Source organism: Hyaloscypha bicolor (genome assembly GCF_002865645.1).
Source record: "Hyaloscypha bicolor E unplaced genomic scaffold K444scaffold_126, whole genome shotgun sequence".
NCBI lineage: Eukaryota > Fungi > Ascomycota > Leotiomycetes > Helotiales > Hyaloscyphaceae > Hyaloscypha > Hyaloscypha bicolor.
The window spans coordinates 104,463-124,781 of NW_020194628.1; the positions used below are offsets into that span (position 1 = coordinate 104,463).

General features: G+C 45.0%; 6 protein-coding genes across 6 annotated transcripts; 2 read left to right on the top strand and 4 right to left on the bottom strand.

Moving 5' to 3' along the window:
- Window positions 1–673: 673 nt before the first annotated feature.
- K444DRAFT_666783 (uncharacterized protein) lies at window positions 674–4,497 on the top strand. The gene is made up of 2 exons (XM_024887222.1): window positions 674–1,468; window positions 1,559–4,497. Exons 1-2 carry the CDS (start codon window positions 999–1,001, stop codon window positions 4,356–4,358), a joined length of 3,270 nt encoding a protein of 1,089 aa, XP_024731710.1. The 5' UTR covers window positions 674–998; the 3' UTR covers window positions 4,359–4,497.
- Window positions 4,498–6,071: 1,574 nt separating this feature from the next.
- On the bottom strand, window positions 6,072–6,629 carry K444DRAFT_633712 (uncharacterized protein; the record flags this gene model as incomplete). Its single annotated transcript, XM_024883651.1, has 3 exons — window positions 6,072–6,402; window positions 6,433–6,504; window positions 6,550–6,629. The coding sequence occupies 3 exons, from the start codon at window positions 6,627–6,629 to the stop codon at window positions 6,072–6,074; spliced, it is 483 nt and encodes a 160-aa protein (XP_024731711.1).
- A 3,781-nt stretch (window positions 6,630–10,410) lies between these two features.
- On the top strand, window positions 10,411–12,665 carry K444DRAFT_596535 (putative Delta(12) fatty acid desaturase). Its single transcript, XM_024878436.1, has 2 exons — window positions 10,411–11,592; window positions 11,637–12,665. Exons 1-2 carry the CDS (start codon window positions 10,746–10,748, stop codon window positions 12,170–12,172), a joined length of 1,383 nt encoding a protein of 460 aa, XP_024731712.1. The 5' UTR covers window positions 10,411–10,745; the 3' UTR covers window positions 12,173–12,665.
- Window positions 12,666–14,827: 2,162 nt separating this feature from the next.
- K444DRAFT_91289 (uncharacterized protein) lies at window positions 14,828–16,095 on the bottom strand. Its single transcript, XM_024888803.1, has one exon. The coding sequence runs from the start codon at window positions 15,986–15,988 to the stop codon at window positions 14,891–14,893; it is 1,098 nt and encodes a 365-aa protein (XP_024731713.1). The 5' UTR covers window positions 15,989–16,095; the 3' UTR covers window positions 14,828–14,890.
- K444DRAFT_91291 (HET-domain-containing protein) lies at window positions 15,697–16,899 on the bottom strand (the record flags this gene model as incomplete). Its single annotated transcript, XM_024888804.1, has 1 exon — window positions 15,697–16,899. A coding segment is annotated over one exon (899 nt), but the record flags the coding sequence as incomplete, so codon positions are not given.
- A 463-nt stretch (window positions 16,900–17,362) lies between these two features.
- On the bottom strand, window positions 17,363–18,195 carry K444DRAFT_655088 (rab GTPase SrgA; the record flags this gene model as incomplete). Its single annotated transcript, XM_024885988.1, has 3 exons — window positions 17,363–17,777; window positions 17,829–18,096; window positions 18,166–18,195. The coding sequence occupies 3 exons, from the start codon at window positions 18,193–18,195 to the stop codon at window positions 17,404–17,406; spliced, it is 672 nt and encodes a 223-aa protein (XP_024731715.1). The 3' UTR covers window positions 17,363–17,403.
- Window positions 18,196–20,319: the final 2,124 nt, after the last annotated feature.

Genomic DNA, 20,319 nt, shown 5'->3' on the forward strand with positions numbered 1-20,319 from the left:
CTATAAGAAGGTAAGTTCTGGATCTGCGAGGTAATTCTGGATGGAATTGGTTATGGATTTCGATGATTTGAAGTTCAGTAATATATGGTTTGCGACCGGACTTGGTCGGGTGTGGTATTTAACTAATTAATAGACCTAATTGAATTACGTACTCGAGGGCTCTTCCTTGGTACTTGATAAGGAGCCAAGGTCTAGATTTCCTCGGTCCGTAAGATGGCCGGGAGATGGTTGTAATGGTTCCTTTATGGATTAATTGCTCTATAAGGTGTGGTTGGTTATGGCGGAAGCAAATTTATCGGCGTTCGGGGAATTTTTGTATGGTGCGGAAGCGCGTGATCCCTTCTTGATCTACGAAGGATTACTTGATATAATTAACCTTGTATTGCTACCATGTCGAGGAAGAAGAAGAGATCAAAATGTATGCATTTTAATGGACGAACCGCCACTGCCTCTTAAGGAGGCTAGCGTGGATGCCGCTGACTAAGGGACTAAGGTACAGAAGGTCTGGTCCTTCCCATGACACTTAACCTAGAATAGTCTAGGCTTGGCTGTCAAGACACCGCGAATCGCCTCATAGAGTGACTGACCTGACTTCTTTCTCTTTTCTACATCTCCAACGAATCAAATCTCCCCACAGTAAATCCCCAATGGTTGCACGGCATGAAAAACGAGGCTGTCATGCACTGCGCCACAGACCCGAGTGTGCCTCGCCAGCGCCAGCGAAGCAATTTTCTTCAGATGTCGTGTCGCCTAGTTCATCCCAAATTCATCAACAAGCGATCACAGTCCAGGTGTCTCCAAGTTATTCGGGGATTGACTGGCGACGAATATTCTGTCTGGGGAGGTCGAGCTCTCGACTCTTTTGGACCGGGCTGCTGTAGCCTCACACGGGAGCGAACACTCACAGGAGGAGCTCGCAACACCTCGTATCAATACGGACGGGCCGTGACAACGCATTTGACGTTCAACTGCCACTCGTATGATTTCCCTTGCACGTTATGGATCCATTATCGGCATTGTCGGTCGCAGGAACCATTATCCAGTTCGTCGATTTTGGAATGAAAATGCTGTCTAGCAGTGTGGAGCTCTACACATCTACCCAGGGGTCACTGAAGGTCAGCGAGGAACTAAAACTCGCGACTGGAGATCTGCAAGCTGTACTCGTAAAGCTTCGCGCGGACGCGGGTCCAGAAAACTCTATTCCACCGGCTTCAAGCCTGAAATCACAAGCAGAAATTGATGAGTACCGAGACAGCTATCTCGAAATTTGCAACAACGCTTCGTTGATTGCCGGAGAGTTATTGCGCAAACTTAGTGATTTGAAAGTGAAAGATGGAAAGCATCGTGTGTGTCAAACCCTCAGGGCTACAATAAGGACCGCATGGTCGAAGAAAGAAATTTTGGCATTAAGGGAAAGGTTATCAACTCTTAGTGCGTCTTTGACGCCACGATTATTGCTCAGGATGGGGTAAGTAGGAGCCTTGGAAGACATGTATTGCCATCTTTCGGCTAACCTTGCTAGAGGGAATATTGATGCAACCCGCCTTTCGTTGTCAAGTCGATTCGACGCTTTGGACACGCAGACGAAACGAATTCTCGAGGCCATCCTCAGCACAAATGAAAGCTTGTCCCAGGAGCTTGTCAAGTCTCTAGCATCGCTGATATGTCGATCGGAATGCATCAGTGAGGATGCGCACCACAAAACTCGTCAAATGATTGCAGATTTGAGAAAAGATATCACTTCCGAAGCTACCATGGACGTTATTACAGCTAGAGTCGAAATGCTGAATGTCAGGCCTGAAAAGGAATCTCTGCTACGGGGCGTCGTGAATAGAACAATTCTCGAGCAATTATCCTACCCTCACATGACAAATCGGTACGAGGAAATAGAAGAGGCGCACTTTAAAACATTTGACTGGATATTTTGTGGTGCAGAGCAATCGGATCCGCCATGGAATAACTTCGCGGAATGGCTAAGACAGGATGCTAATATATACTGGATCAATGGCAAAGCAGGTTCTGGAAAGTCCACCTTGATGAAACACATTTATGACAGCCGCCACACGGCCGAGTACCTTCGGGAGTGGGATCACAAGAGACTATCTACCACCAGTCAGTGTTGCATTTCAACCTTTTTCTTTTGGAACAGCGGCACAGACATGCAGAAAAGCCAGCAAGGACTTCTTCGATCGCTATTGTTCCAAGTCCTTGATCATAATCCCAATATTATCCCTCTTGTTCTCCCTGTACAATGGGCAGAAAATTATAACAAACCACCGACTCTTGAGCACCAAATCAAAACAAAAATTTGGTCGCTTCGAGAGCTTCATAAAGCATTTGAGAGGCTTGTTGAGCAACAACAATATCAAATGAGCTTGTGCTTCTTTGTGGATGGCCTTGACGAGTTTAGCGGAGACACCGAACAGCTTTGCTTGCTTTTCAGAAGACTAGAGAAGAGATCGGGGACGGCAAAATTCTGCCTCTCAAGCCGACCTTGGGTAGTATTCCAGGAAAATCTCGGGCATTGCCCTAAACTTCAATTGCAAGATCTCACATTCAAGGACATCGAGATTTATGTTAGAGCCAAACTCCAGGGTAGTCAAGCTTTCATGAGGTTAGCAAATCGAGATCCACAGCTTCTTGAATCTCTGAAAGTCGAGATCATGGAAAAGGCACAGGGGGTATTTCTCTGGGTCGAGGTGGTCATCAAGCAGCTTTTGCGAGGTGCCAACAATCGGGATTCCATTGCCCAACTTTGGACACGGTTAAGGTCATTTCCAGGGGAGCTTTACCCCCTGTACAAAACCTTATTGACGCAGATAGAACCTGTTTATTTTGAATGGGCATCAAAAACATTCCAGATAATGAGAAGGACGAGACAACTGGAGCTTGATCCCTTCCAAAAGACATCCATAACAACAACCTCGAAATTTCCAGACTTTCTGGAATCTCAACAGGCTCCTCCAAGCGTCAGTGCGCTTCCTCTGACTGTGGTGTTTCTCTTGGCTGCTCTATGTGACGACGCAGAATTAGAAGTTATTCAAGAGATGTCAAAAGATGAATTGGAAATGAGGTGTGAGGATACACGGATCCACCTCACTGCACGCTGTGCCGGGCTTCTAGAAGTTTCCGTGCCGAAGGGCCCTACCACGATCTCTCAAGGCTCCACGATAGTCTATATGCACAGCACTGCTCGCGATTTTCTAGAGCAAGAGTCTCAATGGTCCAGGATCATCTCTTGTACCAATCAATCAAGATTTTCACCAGATCTCGCAATGTTGAGAGCTTCAGTCACTATGCTCATGTCGAAAGGCTTCTCGCAAGTCAACACGTACACAGGGGAACTGTCCAGCAGTATTGCGCTCCTTGGAATGTCCCAGCACCAGAAGGTTTTTAAAATAGGCTTCAATAAGGATCATCTTCGAATTGCAGAGGATGTTGTCATCTATGCGCACCACGCTGATGATGATGATGATGGATCCATCGATGATCAAATAAAATACCTTGAGGTTTACAATACATGGAGGGCATGCTGGATCCCGCAGTCGCCGCATATCACGGCGAACTTCAAGGATAATAATTGGTTGCTAGGATCCACAATTCTCGGCCTGTCCGGGTACGTGAGGAGTATCTTGGGTAATAAGATCAAAACAAGGCAGCCCGAGATTTCGGGAGCTCTTTTGTACGCCCTTTGTAGCTCCGAACATTTTGAGCCATCTGTGCCATTTCCAAAAGGCAAGATGGTACGTGTGCTACTCGAGCTGAGCTCAGATCATGTGTACAGTTTACCGCACGCTCTGCCTAGACTTAAAGCGGGTCCTCGATGGCCTGCCGCTTTTGGCGCTCTGGGAAACATTCAAAAATCTGGTTCCACAACAATAATCACACCACGCCTAGTGGAGAGCTATGTTGCAGTGCTTGAGGCATTCTTGGCAGCAGGTATTGATCCTACGAACATCTCCGGCAAGGTTCCGACAGACTACCTACTATCCCGCAAAAGTTTTGAACACGATCTCTTTTGTGAACTTTCGTCATTCAAAGGTAGTGTGACTGCTGGGGCTTTGTTCTATCATGCGGAAATTGTGTTTAATCGCTCTGTCCTTGCCCACGGGATGAGCAGGATAACTGGTATTGCGGGTCATTATAAAAGCGAGACTTCGAGGAAAAGGAAACTCATAGATGAATCAGAGGCAGGGGAGTCTTCCCGCCAATCGGAAAAAGAAGGCGACGACAGTCAAGGTGTTGAATCCGGTACAAAAGATAAGAGGCTCAAACCCTTGGTGGAACAGGGTGTGGTATCCGAGCTATCGGGCAGCAATGATGTGATTTTTTTTGGGAGAGACCTGTGCATCGGGTAGTGTTTCCCCTCTTTGAAGCCTAGTAGGAAACATTCATTATGGTAGCTCAATTCATTTTTTAATGTAGCTAGTTTTCGTCCCTCTTTCATTTGAAAATACTTGGAGATTGCACTTTGTCTGCATTCTACCTCGACTCCTGAGCATCGTATGCATACAGTAATCTGCAATCCTCCCTTTTCTGTCGTCGAAATTTGCATGAATCGTTTGAGGTCTTCTGCCGTTGCTTTGGAGTGAAGGAGTGTTGGGATTGACCCGTTAGTATTCTCTGTCTCATCACTTCGGGCTTTGCATACTTAGTCCACCATGGTGTTTCTTCATGGACTCCAGTAAAATCGTCAGAACCAAAATTGCGCTCTTGTTGTGACACTTCTTGAACTTAATTTAAAAAAATATAATAAATTAAGTTTTTAGAATATTATATAATTTAAAATTTTATTAATTTTATTAAGGCTTTTAAAGCTTTAAAAGCCTTTATTAATTCGGGTTATTTTATTAGTAGCTTTTTTAAAATCGAATATTTTATTTATATTTTTAAAAAAACTTATAAATAAATTTATAAAAATAAAGTTTTTTATTTTTATTATAAAACTTTTATATATTTAGAAATTTATTATTATTAAAGAATTATATAATTATATTTAGTTATTAGAAATCTATTTAGAAATCTATTATATATAAAAATATTTCTAAAAATATTAAGCTTTATAATATTAAAAATTATATAATTATAATAATTCTAGCTACTTTCATTTTATTTGCTTTTATTTCTTTAAAAAAATTTCTAAAATCTTAAAAAAAACTAATATATTTTTATATAAATATAATATAAAAAACTATATTTCTTATTACTAATTTATTTAAGGATTTTATTAATATAATTATAATAATAAATGATTTTAATAATTTTAGAAAATATAATATTAATAATTATTAAAGTTAAAAGTTTATATATTAATAAATTCTTTTTTTAAATTAGAAATATAATTCGAGTAATATATATTTTAGTATTTTATAAAAGAGTTATAATGTTTTATTTTTAATTTGAAATTAATATTAAAAGAAACTCTTTTAAAAATATATGATTTTATTTATAATTATTTTATATTTGAGCTATATATTAATATTATTTATTAATTGATTTATATTTATAAACTATAGAAAGTTTACTAGATTACAAATATAAGTTATTTTTGTTTCATTATCTTTTAATTGTTTTTGTGAAATAGAATATCGAGAATAATATATAGCGAAGATAATAATGCAAGTCTCACTTCTATACCTGTATTGTGGTCCCCTCTCGTAGGATGAGAGAACCGGCTGTCTCATGAATACTATAGGAATATGTGTGCCTAATCAAGTTCCGTACAGCGTCATTCAAGGGAGGTGCTCTCAGCGAAGGCCTCTCGGGTCTTTAGATCATTTAAGAGCCGCTTGTTTAAATGGAACTAATGTATTTTGAAGTATATAGAAAGCTATTTAAGCCTAGAATTATCACTTAACCACCAATCTTACCCTAGCTACGCAATGCACGCAACCTGGGTGGTCTGCCTCCTCTTTATATCCCCATATGCCGCAAACCAGAGAACCAGTAGTGTTCCTCTCCCCTAGCGCCAAGGTCACTGCCAAGGCTGAGTATGGACACCCCGCTCAAAATGCAACGGGTTCAGGCTGAAGGAGAAAATATTGCGACGTTCAACGCATTTGGCCCGGTATTTAAGACATCCGGTTGGCAGTGATCTCGAACGATCCGCCAAAATTTCTAGGCGGGTAAATCCGTAACATCTGGACACTGCGAGGGCCCACGCTAGTAGACGTTGCTTCTTGATCGCTGCCTTCGGTGTATGAGAGACCCGCAGTGACACCTCTCGTTAATTGATTTCGAACAGCCATCTCCAATATGCCGGGAGCAATCTGAGTGACGGTGAAGGAAACGGCGCCCAAAAGGCGATACACTGCGTTTGGTTGAACGGGAGTCGGAATGTCATTAAAGTCTCTCTTAATAATGGCCGCGCTTTCAAGGCTGCTCTTCAAGTTAGGACTTAAACTATAACCTCTAAAATTCAAGACGCATTACCCTTTAGTGCGTACTTCTATATTAGCAGAATCGATGACAGCGACATCACGGACCGGTATAGCAACGGCGCATCTAGTTGTGTCAGTCTACATTCATTTCTGGCAGGTATCGTCTTACCCGGCGTCCGGAGAATTGGCTGCACATGGCAATGCGAGCACTGAGGAAGAAAGGAGAATGAGGGTGAGAAGGAGCTTCATATTGACAGTTGGAGTCTACACTGCTTTAGATTCGGTCTATTATATAGAAATGTCTCGATGAATGTTATTTATGTTAGCACTGGCTTGCAATAATCTAGCGGTTATATAACTTGCAAAAGAGCAAGATTAGCACGAGACGTAAAAAGTTATTTATATTAAGTTTATTTTCTTTTCGAGCAATTAATTTTAGGTTCAGGCAAAAATAATTTAATAGTAAGTATAGTTCTGTAATTCTAGTAACCTACTCATTTAAATATAGCGAGCCAGACAGGGAGTGAAGCCCAATGAAAGCTCTTGCCGTTGACTTTCTAGTCTGTACCAGCCCCGGACTCCCCTGTCTCGCTACATTTAGATGAGTGCGGAGATCACGGCATAAAGTGACGGGATTACGGGGTATTTGGGCTTCAACGGCACTTCAGTGTCCGTTTCTTGCGCACTCGGCTACCAAATTGCCCTATATTTCTACTTGTAGGCCATTGCCCAAAAACACTCTAGAAGACGGGAGCAAGGGGTACTAAAGTCTGTCCGATCCAAAAGCGACAAAACGGTCGCTCTTTTACGCCCATAATAACTTTTTAACTACAACCCCAATTAATTTATACTAAGTGATGCGATTATAGAATAGAAGCAGGCAAAAAATACCTATTAATCAGATTTTTAATACGATTTGTGATTCATTATTAATTGAGGCTTAAAGTACACGGACCCTTTTTAATTTTTTGATTTTTCCTATACAAACGCGAATATATTTGCTTGTTAAGGCCACGTGTATTATAACTTCCTTAATAATAAAGATATTATAATTTTGAGAATATAAAATTAACTCCTAGAGTATATAGTATAGTTTTAATTAATATGATTCATATTAATTAGTATTATAGTTGGTTTTTTTTTGGTCGCTTTTGGATCGGACCGACTATATATCTTTTTGGGGCTTCTCCCTTGTACTTAAAAGGGATACCTCGCTAAAGAGCCCTATCGTAACTACCCGTTTAGCGTCCAAGGGCTATCGTCGCTCTACCAGCAACGGCATTTGCCCGTGGAGATATTCTCATACATTGTGAATGTCTTACAGCGCCTCTTGGGATCTGCTTAGGCCTTCTAGCCTAAAGTTATACTATCCTCCCCCCGGGCTAAAGGTGATTTGAGACCTTTTCCAGGGTATCTGACAAGGGATTTATCGAATAGAAAACGCTGGAATTCAGAGGCTCTACTGCCCAAAGTCTTCTTGAACCTTCTATAGCGACCCTAGATTTGATACACAGACCATATTTTGCTCTGTACAGCGCCACAGACAAGGAATTCTACCAATACCTACACACCGTTCTTACTCGGGTCACCAAATAACCTTTAGCCCCGGGGGAGAGTAGGGTCTCACAACGGGGTTCAACCCCTAAATTGTGCCCTAGGGATGCCAAGAGCCCAAATGCCCCGTAATCCCGTCACTTTATGCCGCGATCTCCGTATATAAACTAGACGCTTGTCCCGTTAGTTAGGAGCTTCGTGCTCAACTTAATACAGTATTTTACACCTACTAGTAATGCGTTCATAATCTACTCAGCTGTGCCAACTGTCCATTGTCCTGGTCAGGAGTCCCTACCACACCCCACGTGATTATACCTTGTGGCCCGTCTCTGTCAGTTGTGACAAGACCGGCCAGCGGTACAAATTTAAGGTAGTCGCGTAAACACCCTGTTATTGTTAGACTCATCAAGCTCGAACAACTTTTCGAAGTCGTCTTTATCTTTAACGTCGCGAAAATGAAGCTTCTGGCAGCAATAGCTATTCTGATTAGGTTCGACCTCCAAATTTGCGATGAGGTTTCAAGATTTAACCAAACTTAGTTGCTCTACCCTCGTTCTGGGCAACACCCACAACTTCTGCGCTTGCCAAGGCCGGACCGGTGGCGCTCTAGAATACCAGGCTACCACTACATGCTGTATCAGGCACGGTAACGGTGCAGCAATGGGTAAGTTAAGACAGAAAGTAGAGAAGGTCGTTCGTATTAACGGTATTAGAAAGACAAACGGCGGGAGGGCCCGCCGGTGTTCCATTCACCGGAGAATATGTAAGCCGCTGTAGATTACGAAAGTAGAAGACTTCCTAACTGGTGGGATAGTGCGGCAGCAGACCCGCTAGTGACGGCGTATTGCCGAACTTGATTGATGGCGTTTGGTTCTACAAGTGTTGCACGAGCAAAGACGTACTTGGGCCAAAGGCGGATAGTGCCTGTTCTAAGAATTAAGGTGTCTACAAAGATCGCGTTTGTAAGTCTGGGTAATATAGTGCATTTTAATGAATTATGCCCTGTGGGTCCTTGGCACAACGGACATAGACTGGAATGTAACTATATTGAATTGAATTGAAGTGCTATTCCTAAGTGAAAACTAATATTCTAACCTCAGATCTTTATTATGATTTTCCATTTAGGAACAAGGGCCAGTCGTCCGGGTCCTGGCATGCATGCGGGGCTCTAGCGTATTGGCTTCAGAGACCAAATGCTAAGGAGAGAGCAAACTACAACATCTTTGGGCAGCCCTGCATTCGAGGTGGGCTGCTTCGGCGATAAGAAGGGGAGATATTCAAAGGGATGCTGGATTTAGCCTCATTCCTTATCTCCTCAGGAAGCAATGAGGCTGAGATCAAGTTTCACCACCCGCATGGCTGGCCTGAAGCTGAGCCTCTGCCATCCCAATTGCTGCAGCCGGGGGCATTCAGGAAGCTATGTATGCAGTCTCAGCAGCGACTGAATGCAGTATTCCGAGCCATGTAATCACTAGAGACAATTCCGGCAGTATAGAACTGTGCGTTGCGGTGCTGCCCGCAGTGCAGGAGTTTCCACAATTGAGGTGCTCAGCGGGTACGTATAAACTGAGCAGATCACACTCCCCTTTTCTTCTTCCGTGCTTCCAAGTATTCTTAACACCTTTTTGAGTTCGCCAGCTCTAGCCCGTTATATTGAGTCTCAAGTCAAGATAGAAGAAAACACAGTGACTTCACTCTCACTCTCCGTATCTAGAAACTTTGCTAAGGACTTTTTCCAACCCCCTTTTATATTAAATTAGACAAGTACCTTAAGGTAAGGCATTCCTCGCTAGGAGTTCGTTGTAATAGTGAACCACGCGACTAGGTCTGCTAATTTCTAAAGCTCCTTCTCTTTAGCACACTTAATAACTTAATCTTTGCCGAGATGCGCGGATTTTTGAGGTTCTGAGCCCTAAAATTGCGTGAGGTTTCGGGGTTCAGAGCCCCAAAAAATCATTGCAATACTTTACTTATTAGAGAAAGGTCTGTTAAGAGAAAGGGCTTATTAATAAGAGATTGTCGTACCCACATAGATAAGATTTCATTACTGAGAATTAAAAAGGAAGCTAGTTAGTAGACAATGCTATTATTTAGGGATAAACTATTATTACTATTCTTTGCTTTTAAACTTAAAACGATAAGAAATAAGACATTATTGCCAAGCCTCATAATAATTTCAGAGGCTTCTCTCGAATACTAGGGAGGCCCTCTTTGTACTAATTCTTAAAGTGGAGACAAAAAAAATCGAACGCCTCAGCCCCTTTACTGCGCCCTCGCTTCTGGGCCCACGTCCCCGTCCCCGGTCGCGCCTAATCTCGATCAAGCTAAATTTTGGACCGGTATGCTCGAAGCGTTGAGATCCCTTATTAAATTACCCGAGCCACTCACAGCCCTCAGGCGAGTCGTGTCAGGGGCCCGAAGGCGTTAGCTCTGGACCCTTCATGCATACTAGGACGGGAGGTCAGCTTTGAAGTTTGCACACGAATCTTCTTCCTCCACGCCGAAACCAAATTCACATGTGAATGTGAAGCAGCGCAGCGATCAGCAGCGCCAGCTACAAACACTTCGTTTTCCCATGCCATGCCGGCAACTCTGCACACAGCATGTGCCAGAGCTCCTGAAGGCCAGATGTGAATGTCAGTTTCAAGCCCTGTCTGGTGGGGACGGTAGCGAGGTGAGGCTTCTGGGCGTGGTCCGTGTCCAAAAAAAGGGTTGAGAAAATAAAATAAATGGAGCGCCCCCGAATGGATATCTGTGGCCGTGATAAAGCCTCAGTGTCCTTCTCCCTTCTTCTCTCTCGATCATAACACCATGGCTCCAGCAACAATGGCCCCAAAAGAACCCAAACACCTCGATCTCCACGGCAATGAGTTCGAACTGCCGACCTTCACCATGAAGGAAATCCACGATGCAATTCCTCCCCATTGCTTCAAGCCGTCCGTCCTGCGGTCAATGGCATACGTTGTCCGCGACTACTGCTACCTGTCGACCCTCATCTACCTCGCCGTGACGTATATCCCTCTCCTCCCCAATGTCTACCTTCGATTCGCGGCCTGGGTTGCATACACCACCGTCCAGGGTTTCGTCTTCACCGGCATCTGGATCCTGGCACACGAGTGCGGACACGGTGGATTCTCCAAGCACAAGAAGCTCAATTACACCATGGGCTTGATCATGCACTCGTTCCTCCTGGTCCCATTCCATTCCTGGCGCATCTCCCACTCCCAGCACCACAAGGCGACTGGCAACATCGACAAGGACACTGCGTTCGTGCCGCACACCAGGGAGTCTTGGGTCAAGACAAACTGCGGCCAAAATGCCAAGACAAACATGATCGAGTTCGCCGAATTGGCAGAGGACTCCCCAATCGTGGCTCTCTGGCACGATATCGTCCACCAATTGTTTGGATGGCCCGGATACCTCCTCTGCAACCTGACCGGACAGAAATACCAAGGTCAAAAGGGACTGAAGATCATGCACTTCTATTTCGGAGAAGACAGTGTGTTCTTCAAGAAGAGCGAGCTCCCATTGATCATGCTGTCTGATCTGGGCGTTGCAATCATGATCGCCGGTCTCGTTGTCGCCGGCCAGATCTTCGGAAGCTGGAATGTGATTGTCCTCTGGGGCGTGCCGTGGCTGTGGGTGAACAACTGGATTGGTAAGTCAATATCAAAAACGCCTTGCTCAATACTAACGAAACAGTCGCCATCACCTTCCTCCAGCACACCGACGCATCGATGCCACACTACGACAACAAGACGTGGACATTCGCTCGTGGCGCAACTGCTACCATCGATCGCGATCTCGGCTTCATCGACACGCATCTCTTCCACGACATCATCGGCACACACGTATGCCACCACTTGGTGTCTACGATCCCCTTCTACCACGCCGGCGAAGCCTCGATACATATCAAGAGAGTAATGGGACAGCACTACAAGGCAGACACAAAGACGGGGTTCTGGACCGCGTTCTGGAGAAACCAGCGTGCGTGCAAGTTCGTTGAAGAGACTGCCGGTGCGGAAGGGAGCGGTGTGTACATGTATCGCAACTTGTTCAACAGAGCTGGGGAGACGCAGCCGCAGAAGTTGGCAGTCGAGGGGAGGAAAGAGGAGGTCAAGGAGGGCAAGAGCTCGATGGCTGCGGCTATGGCTTCTAGCCGCAACCTTGATGCGAGGAGAAGACTTTCGCAGTCTGCGCAACTTCGCGCGAATCTGCCATTATTGGCGGATGGTTGATCAGGCCATGTTAGGCAGAGGTTGCGTTGTACCATCGTTAAATTGTGTGGCTGGATAGATTGCCTCTTTGTTAGACTTGGCAATAGATCTTAGATAGATGGATGGCGTTGGAGGATAGATTCGAGAAAGGTTTTGTTGTAGTTTGAGGTGTTCTATACCACAATATCATGATGTTTGGAATTGCAGGTCTTACTTTTCATGCAGGCGGGGTTTCGGTTGCTCGGAATTGGGCTGAGGTGATCCTGCGGGTCTCACTTCTGGATTCGTGATCCGTTTGATTATGCGCCGGGAGTTGTAGTTCTTAAAAATTCGTGAGGAGGAAATGTGGCATTATTGAAGGAGTTCCAGATTATTTCCGTCCGCTTCGCAGGGTTGAATCAATCAGACCCTCGAGTGAGGAGGGCCCCCTATGACAACGCCTTCAACAATCCTCTCCGGATTTTGGGGTTGAACTTCTCGGCGCAACTTTGAGCATCAAAATGTAATTGTTCCCACTTTCCCTGCAATCTTGTGAAGAAAGGCAGCGAAACAAATTTATCTTAGGAAGAACAGACAGATTTACCTCTCGGCCCGCACCCTTCGATTTTCAATTCTTCCTCATGGAAGGAAAGTCCTCACTTCACCGACTTCAGGGCAGTGCACAGCTCCTCGCCGGAAAGTGTTCTGCAGGCTCGTCATTCATTTGTTTGTGTGCTTCTCTTGGGTTCCGACACTTCCATGCCCCTGTCTCGAGTGAAATTCAGGGGCTGATGGCTTGCTTCGGCAGAGATGCACCTTGACGATTGATATCCTGTTGTTTAACCTAAACATAACAACTTTTCGCCCCGTGGCAGGTAGCCCATCGCCGCTTTGATTACGTACCCTCGCTTCACTACGTACTCACACACCTTCACCCACTATTCGTGTGCACTCTCTACTGCCTCACCTCTGCTCACTTGGCCATTCCTTTATACACTTTTTAAAACAACGCTTACTTCAATAATATTATTAAAAAATCAACCTGCGAAGAACAAGACGCGACAACGGGGCATTTATCCTAATCTCTTGATCACATGTCTGTGAACCGGTGTGGAGATTAGGTTTTTGGCTGAGAGGGATGATGAGAGGACGAATAAGAGGGGCGCGTGGGTTCGATATCAGTTTTCTGAGGGATAGGACTTTGGGGGGAGAGGGGACGGGGAGGAGGTTGGAGGAGTGGATTGAGTGGTAGAGGGTTGTGGGCTCCGTCTGAAGGAAGTTACATGTTCCGAAAGAAGAAAATTGAATTCGACTCTGTTTTAGGCAAAAGCAAATTGTAAGTTTCATACTAAGCTTACGTCCCTCCAACACTCTTTGTCGTCCAATATATTTTTCCCTACCTCATCTTGCAAGAACATCCATCCTACCCTCTTCATCCTTCCATCCTCTGCTGGTGCGATCACTAGACCGTAAAAAGGTGAGAACGAACCGTATTCCCCACTCCTCTCAATCGTCTCATTGGCTTTTACATCATCGCCCTTCTTACTGCAAAGTATCATGACATGACTTGCATTTTCCATTCACGCCAGGCTCCTGACTCACGGAATGTGTCATGACCAGGCGTCGCCACGTTCCCCTGTTCACTATCGGAGTACCGTGTCCGGAACCTAGGAAGTTGAGTCGTGCCGATTTCCTTGAGAATAATCTCGTGGTCCGTGAGTTCCGTTTCGCTGGGCTTAAGCTCAATCAGAGGACCATGGATAGCTATCCAAGCATTCTTCACTGATCCAAAGTGGTTTTCCTAGCTTTGCAGCTCAACATGCCAATCTCCAACCTTGGAAAAATCCTTCCACTCTCCCCTTCGACCGGCGGCGGCAGTTCCATCGTAGCTCGCCCAGCTCTAGCTTGGTCTTGTATACTCAGTGGCTGAGGCAGGTGCTCTGTGTCCTATTCCTTGCCATGCTAGCCCTTCCATCAGCGTATCGCTCCACAGTCCAGCTATGTGTTAAGCCTCGACGCGTGACTTCGACAACTTGGCAATTCCACTCAATGCTGGGAGTTTGTCAGTTGCTACAGTCAGCTTGCGTTTCCCATACGGCCAGAGCAAGCTTCGCCAGATGGTATGTTCGAGGCGAGCCTGCTTGCTAGAATCTTTTCTGGATTCTGGCTCCTTGTCTTTCTCTAGGTCACTGAGGTCGCAGCAATACCGATCTTCAAATCGGCAACCGTCTTCACCCACAATGCCGTGGGTCTTGCGGGAGGGGTTACCATAACCCTAGATCTAGTTGGACCCTTGGGAATGGTATTGAATATACTTCAGGAAATATGTAGCTCTAGTTATAATTTTCTGAGCAGCACGTGCATTTGAGAGGTTGGAGAATCTCGTGGGCCATCAGGACGAAGAGCAAAATTTACGTAGTTTTTTGAAATTGACGAATCTGAGACCAAAATATCTTCTTTATTACGTGAATCGCGGCATGTTCTTAATCCCCATTGACCACCGCAAAATGTTCTACTTCGAGCAAGAGCGAGAATCAAATAGTTATGTTAGCTAGTGCGAATGCAAAGAAATGGAAGTATGAGCGACAGACTTATTAGGACCTTTTACCCTCGCGCTACATTAAGTGTTCTTATGTTACCTCACAGGGAGCAAAGTATCGAATCGTGATGATCAAATGTAAGAAGATTTCGAGCAGGGACATATTTCCTCATCACATATACCTTATCTGTCACAACTTTAGGAAATGTGATCCTAATTATTTAAATCAAGTCTAAAACAAAAGGCCCCCTTGGGCGATCTCTATGCCAACTGTCACGCCCATCTTCTCTAAGACTTTCGAACACTTTCAAATCCTCTGTTTCGACTCGGTACGCTCCACCAATGACTCGGAAACGCTGTCCCCAGCTGTTCGCACCTTTATTATCCCTTTCGCTTCGCAAAGCAACCGGAATACTGCATCCTCTCAAGTACTGAATCATATCCCCGACCTGTACATCCGGATGTACCAAAACCAGGTATGGAAACCGAGAAGGGGGATCCTGTGGCAGAGCAGCGGATTCCAGAAGCGCAAGTCGCATCCCACTTCCTAAAACTTCCTCGAGTACATCAATAAAGGCGTCCATTTGCTCGGCCGTATGACAATTTTCAGCCCGTTGGCCAATGTTGCTGGTATCTGTCCTGATGGATTTATCAACAAATGACTTCCCCATCCAGTCCTCACCAGAGGCTTTGTTTATACCAGGAGTTCTGAGTTGAGACCATTCGCGAAGTGTGAATTCGCCGATCTTGAACCAAGCGTTGCTATCAATCCACTCTATGAGAGCAAGATTACGCACTGCACCCCTTTCCTCGGGAGTCCAGAGCGCTGAGAAACAGCTTCTCACTATGGCGCTGTCGAACTTGTCGGAGACGAGTGACATAGTAAGTGTTTGCCATATTTGATCATGAAAGCTCATTTGCTCTGGAGCGGCACTGTCCAACCGGGGGTCTTTCTGGTGTAGTGTGGATGTAGATGATATCCAGTGAGAACGAGATAGATTTGGAGATAGACTTTCATGCTTTTCTCCGTGCGGACGCATGGCTGAGCTCATTCCGCTTACAGTGCCTAATCTAAATCCCCACACTTTGAGAATATCAGTATTTGGCCATGGAAGAATTGGATTGTAGTCGGAAATGGTGTGCCATTCCGAGAATCTGCTTTCTAGAGCCGTCATATTCCCAGACCAAAAGGTGGTCCAGCTAGGCACCCATGAGGGCGTTTTCGGGCTGTCCTTCGGCACAATTCCAGTCCCTCGAAGACATATCATATCGAGTGAGCCGGTCAAGGTGATCATGGTTCGAGTCATATCTAAGAGCATTTGCTTGACGGGTTATCGATAGTTCGGTATGGGCACAAACTGAGTACCGTCGTGACATAATCCTAACAGAGCATAAATCTTGTCTCTTGGATCAGTTGCCAAAGTCTTGTGACTCCACCGCATGGCATCAAGCAGTCCTATGGGCTGTCGCCTGACGTAGTAATGGTCCCTGAACTCCAACAAGTGTGCGGCTTTAGAAGAAGTCTTGATTCTGCTACCAGAACCTTTCGCAATTTCTGCTTCTCTGAGTTTCATCAAGGTTGCATTGACAAAGTTCCAAGGAATCTCGATATTTCCCCAGAGAACTGTCACATATGATGCTACCGTGATTTCCTGGATTATCCAAACTCTTTCCCAGTATGGTTGGCTGAAAAACTCGTTGAGGAGTACCCATCCATTCTCGGTCCAAAACTTTTCCTTATCGACTTCGTCGACAATATTACCAAAGCTGCTCAGCTCAGTTTCTTCCGAAGAGGATCCTGTTCCCAGCGTTTGGACCTCGATTTGATTCTTGAGCAAGTATTCCAGGCCTTCTACATGCAACGGCGGAACCTCTTGGCCCCCTACCCAGCAGAGAACCTCTTTTGCTTTGGAATAGATCTGACGCATGTTACGCACCTGATTACTTCGTTCTTCTTTATCTCCTTGGTTGATACACAAAGCATCAACCCACAGTCGAAGTATTCCTCCTTTTGCTGATCTGTTCTCCCGAGCACCCCGAAGCGCCGACTCGAGATTTTTCGTGATTTTGACTTCGCAGCCATCTATACGGATAGTGCTCGTGATACGCGGGTCTCCCCAACAATAAGAGAGGGCTGTGTAAACTCCGGGATCAATCAGAGAGATATATTCTATGAAACAAGTCAAGAGGTCGTCCTTTGAAGTGCTTCCGTCCAAATACAGAAGTCGCATTTCCCAGGCATCGGAGTCCAACTTCCTGTAAGGGTACTGACCAGTGGTCGTCTGTCTTGGAGTAATGGCGGTACTAGGGTGGTCAATAGAGTGTTGAAATTAGGGGCCTGAGGCCCCTAATAGGCTTAGTAAGCCCTGGAACCGAACGCCATGGGGCTGTGCACTAGCTTAATACCCTGTCCAGCTGGAATACCCTGTATAGCTGGAATACCCTGTACGGCTGGAATACCCTGTATAGCTGGAATACCCTGTACAGCTGGAATACCCTGTATAGCTGGAATACCCTGTACGGCTGGAATACCCTGTATAGCTGGAATACCATGTACGGCTGGAATACCCTGTATAGCTGTAATCGGTTCAGCTGGCATAGGGATTTAGTACATGTGACTTAGGGGGTTCAGGGCTATATATACGGGCTACTTACCACTGTAGAACAGCAGTCAATTCAGTACGTTTTACTTGGTTTACATTGCAAGCACGTGACCCTAGCTATATTGCTTTAGCTAGTTCAACATAGAGGCTCGGTTAGATTGATCCCGTGACCGTGCAAACAGGCCAGCGAGGTTACGCAGGTAAGGTGATTTAGAATTCGCCTTGGGGTCGACAACAACACCGGACTGAGAGTCTCCGGGCTCATTATCGTTCATGAGTGTTTTTGTTATCAAGAGAGTCATCGTGTGAAAGGCTTTGCCGAGTTCCAAGTTGTTCTTTGCCGAAACTTCAAAGAAAGGAATTCCGAGTTTGTCTGCTAGCTCCTCTCCTCTCTTCGTAGAGACGACACGCCTTTCAATCAAGTCGGATTTGTTGCCGACCAAAATTTTAGTGGCCTTTTCAGGAGCATGCTGATTCACAGATTGGGACCAGTATGATTGGATATCTGACCTCATTAGCAAGAATGAAATGGTTAGATGGTGGTTGAGGGACGTACCATTGAAACTACCCTCACTTGCAACATCATAAACTAGGAATACTCCATTGGAATACCGATAGTAGGACGTAGTGAGAGGTCGTAACCTCTCCACTCCGCTCGTATCCCAGATCCGCAACTTGACTCGTTTTCCACCTACTTCTATCTTCCGTACAAGCCAGTCGCCGCTGATGGATGGCAAGATATCGGGATTGTAGGGATCTCCATTGTATCTTTGAATGAGACAGGTTTTCCCAACGCCAGAACTTCCAACGAGGACAAGCTTTATCTCACAGACTGTTAGACTAGGCCCTCCTCTACAACGAGAACGACAGTGAAGGAGCTCCGCGACACTTACCAAGAAGTTGTGTTCACGAGTGCTTTCCATCCTGAACTTTGGCCACAACAACTACTATAATCCCAAATGTGATTTCTAGACACATTGGAATTGCTTTGTTTGAAGTCTGGCAAGCGGTAAAGACTGCGCTTAAAGGTAACCGATACCCCGCACCAAAACATCCCGCACCAACCCGCACCAAAACACGCGTTTTACACTAAAAATACCCACTTTTTGCGACTTAATAATCTTAAGTCTATCTTCAAGCTATAGTATGAAATTTTATAAAAAGTTTATATTGAAATAGCCTTTAATTACCGCTATAGGTAAATAAAACAAGCATTAAATTATATTAATTCCTTATAAAGTTAGATTAAACTAAAGAGAAAGCTAGATTTTTGGTGTTCTTGTCCGAGCTGCCTCTAACGAGCCCGGCCTCAAAAGTCCGTGTTTTTAGCAATATTTTCAGGCATCGCAAAACCAAAGTCTCCCACTTCACTTGACAAATATATAATAACTATTAATTATAACCTATTATAATTTATATATATATGATTAAAGAAGCTAGAGTGAGTTTTAAAACTCTTTTAAAGCGATTTAGAGAATAAGATAAAAGGTACAAAATTGGGTTTGGCATTCGCTTCTTAGCGAAATGCCCTAAAAACACGGACTTTTGAGGGTGGGCTCGTAAGTAGTTTTTTGAGAGAGATCGTTATAGCGTTCATCGCCGATACCAAAACGGATAAAGCTTATCAGTATGGATAATGGCAAAAATACTGCCCTGAGTTCTCGGAACTTAAAATGCGGTTTCTCGAAGATATGGAGGGTGAAGTAGCGGTGGGAACAAAGGTGGTATTGTTTCCTTTGTCGATCTTTCAGCAAGGGATGAAAAGAGCAGTAGTAGTCTAGTAGATAATAAAATTGGCCAGGATTCGCAATAATGGGAGACTTTCCAGAAGATCGTAGGTGACAACAGTGGAGCAAATTACCTGTTTCTAGTTGCAGCAGACTCTCCTAGATTTCAGTTTAAAGTGATAGAAATTAGATGGCGTTGCACGAAATAGTATCTCCCCCGGCCCCCGGATGCAGCTACGTTTGAAAGGGAGTTCTTAGTATTATAGCTATGATACGTCTATCTTAAGGCGTAGAGCATACGGGGTGCATATGTGAGTCTCTACGATTAAGACACGTGTATATTTCGTATGGATCATACGTTAGGGGATCCTGAAAACGGGCTGTATGGGTACAAACGTTCCATTGTTGATGTCACGGCCTGTCCCTTGGTACTGCCATCTGCTTACATGCGATTCCATCGTACCAGTACCACCGTTACTTGTAGCATATACCCCAAGAAGCGTGCCCTAAAATTTATCAGCTGAGGGACATAGTTAATCTCGCGTATGCCGAGTAGAGCCATTTATAGAGCATAAAACGCAACTCTTACCTGTAAATCGACCATTACCGCTGCTCAGTATGGTTGCAGGTGCTATCCCCACGAGCTGACTTTCAAAAGGCGTAAGAGATGATGCAACAGAGAGGGCGTAATGCTTCTCATTGACCGCAACAATCTGTAACCGGATAGGAGCGTTCAGTCATTTCTCTGGTAATGCCTGGAGGAGAGTTGGCACAGTTCCGCTAAAATCACCCGCCAGGCCAGGTAGTTAGTAACCCGGAATCGAAGATGCAAAGCTAGGCTTGCGCCGCCCTTGAAGCTAGGATGGCTTATAGGTAACAGACAATGCCCAAGTTGAGATGCTGTGTTTGCCATGTTTGGGTAAGGAAAGCCGTTACGCCAACCTACTCTTCTTGTAACTTTAGCTTGAACAATATAATGTCAACGCTAAATCTAAACAGATTGTTTGTCTGCACTCGCATGATCAGACTTAGTTTTGATAGTGTGCTTAGCTGTGCGCTGGACGTAATATTTGACTGCGGCGGACGCAACCGAAGAGTATTGGGATGTCCTTGAGGAGAGACCGCGAAAGCATCCTTTGGCGGAAAGCGCCGGTAGAGAAAATGCGGCGGGATAGCTGAATCTGGAGGAAAGTCTACGATGTCTGGATCTTCAATACACGGTCCACTTCCGGGTATTGCCTTTGTCCGCGGCGGGAGGGGCCAGCCACTCATTCGGTCACGAACTTGTTGCAAGGCAGGCCAGTCGCCATCCTTCCATGT

Bases quoted from the DNA above. Each gene is read 5' to 3' on its own strand.
- K444DRAFT_596535 (XM_024878436.1), top strand. From the start codon at position 10,746: ATGGCTCCAGCAACAATGGCCCCAAAAGAACCCAAACACCTCGATCTC. The intron at 11,593-11,636 runs GTAAGTCAATAT...CTAACGAAACAG, and splicing joins GTGGGTGAACAACTGGATTG to TCGCCATCACCTTCCTCCAG.
- K444DRAFT_666783 (XM_024887222.1), top strand. From the start codon at position 999: ATGGATCCATTATCGGCATTGTCGGTCGCAGGAACCATTATCCAGTTC. The intron at 1,469-1,558 runs GTAAGTAGGAGC...TTCGTTGTCAAG, and splicing joins CGATTATTGCTCAGGATGGG to TCGATTCGACGCTTTGGACA.
- K444DRAFT_91289 (XM_024888803.1), bottom strand. From the start codon at position 15,988: ATGCTCTTAGATATGACTCGAACCATGATCACCTTGACCGGCTCACTC.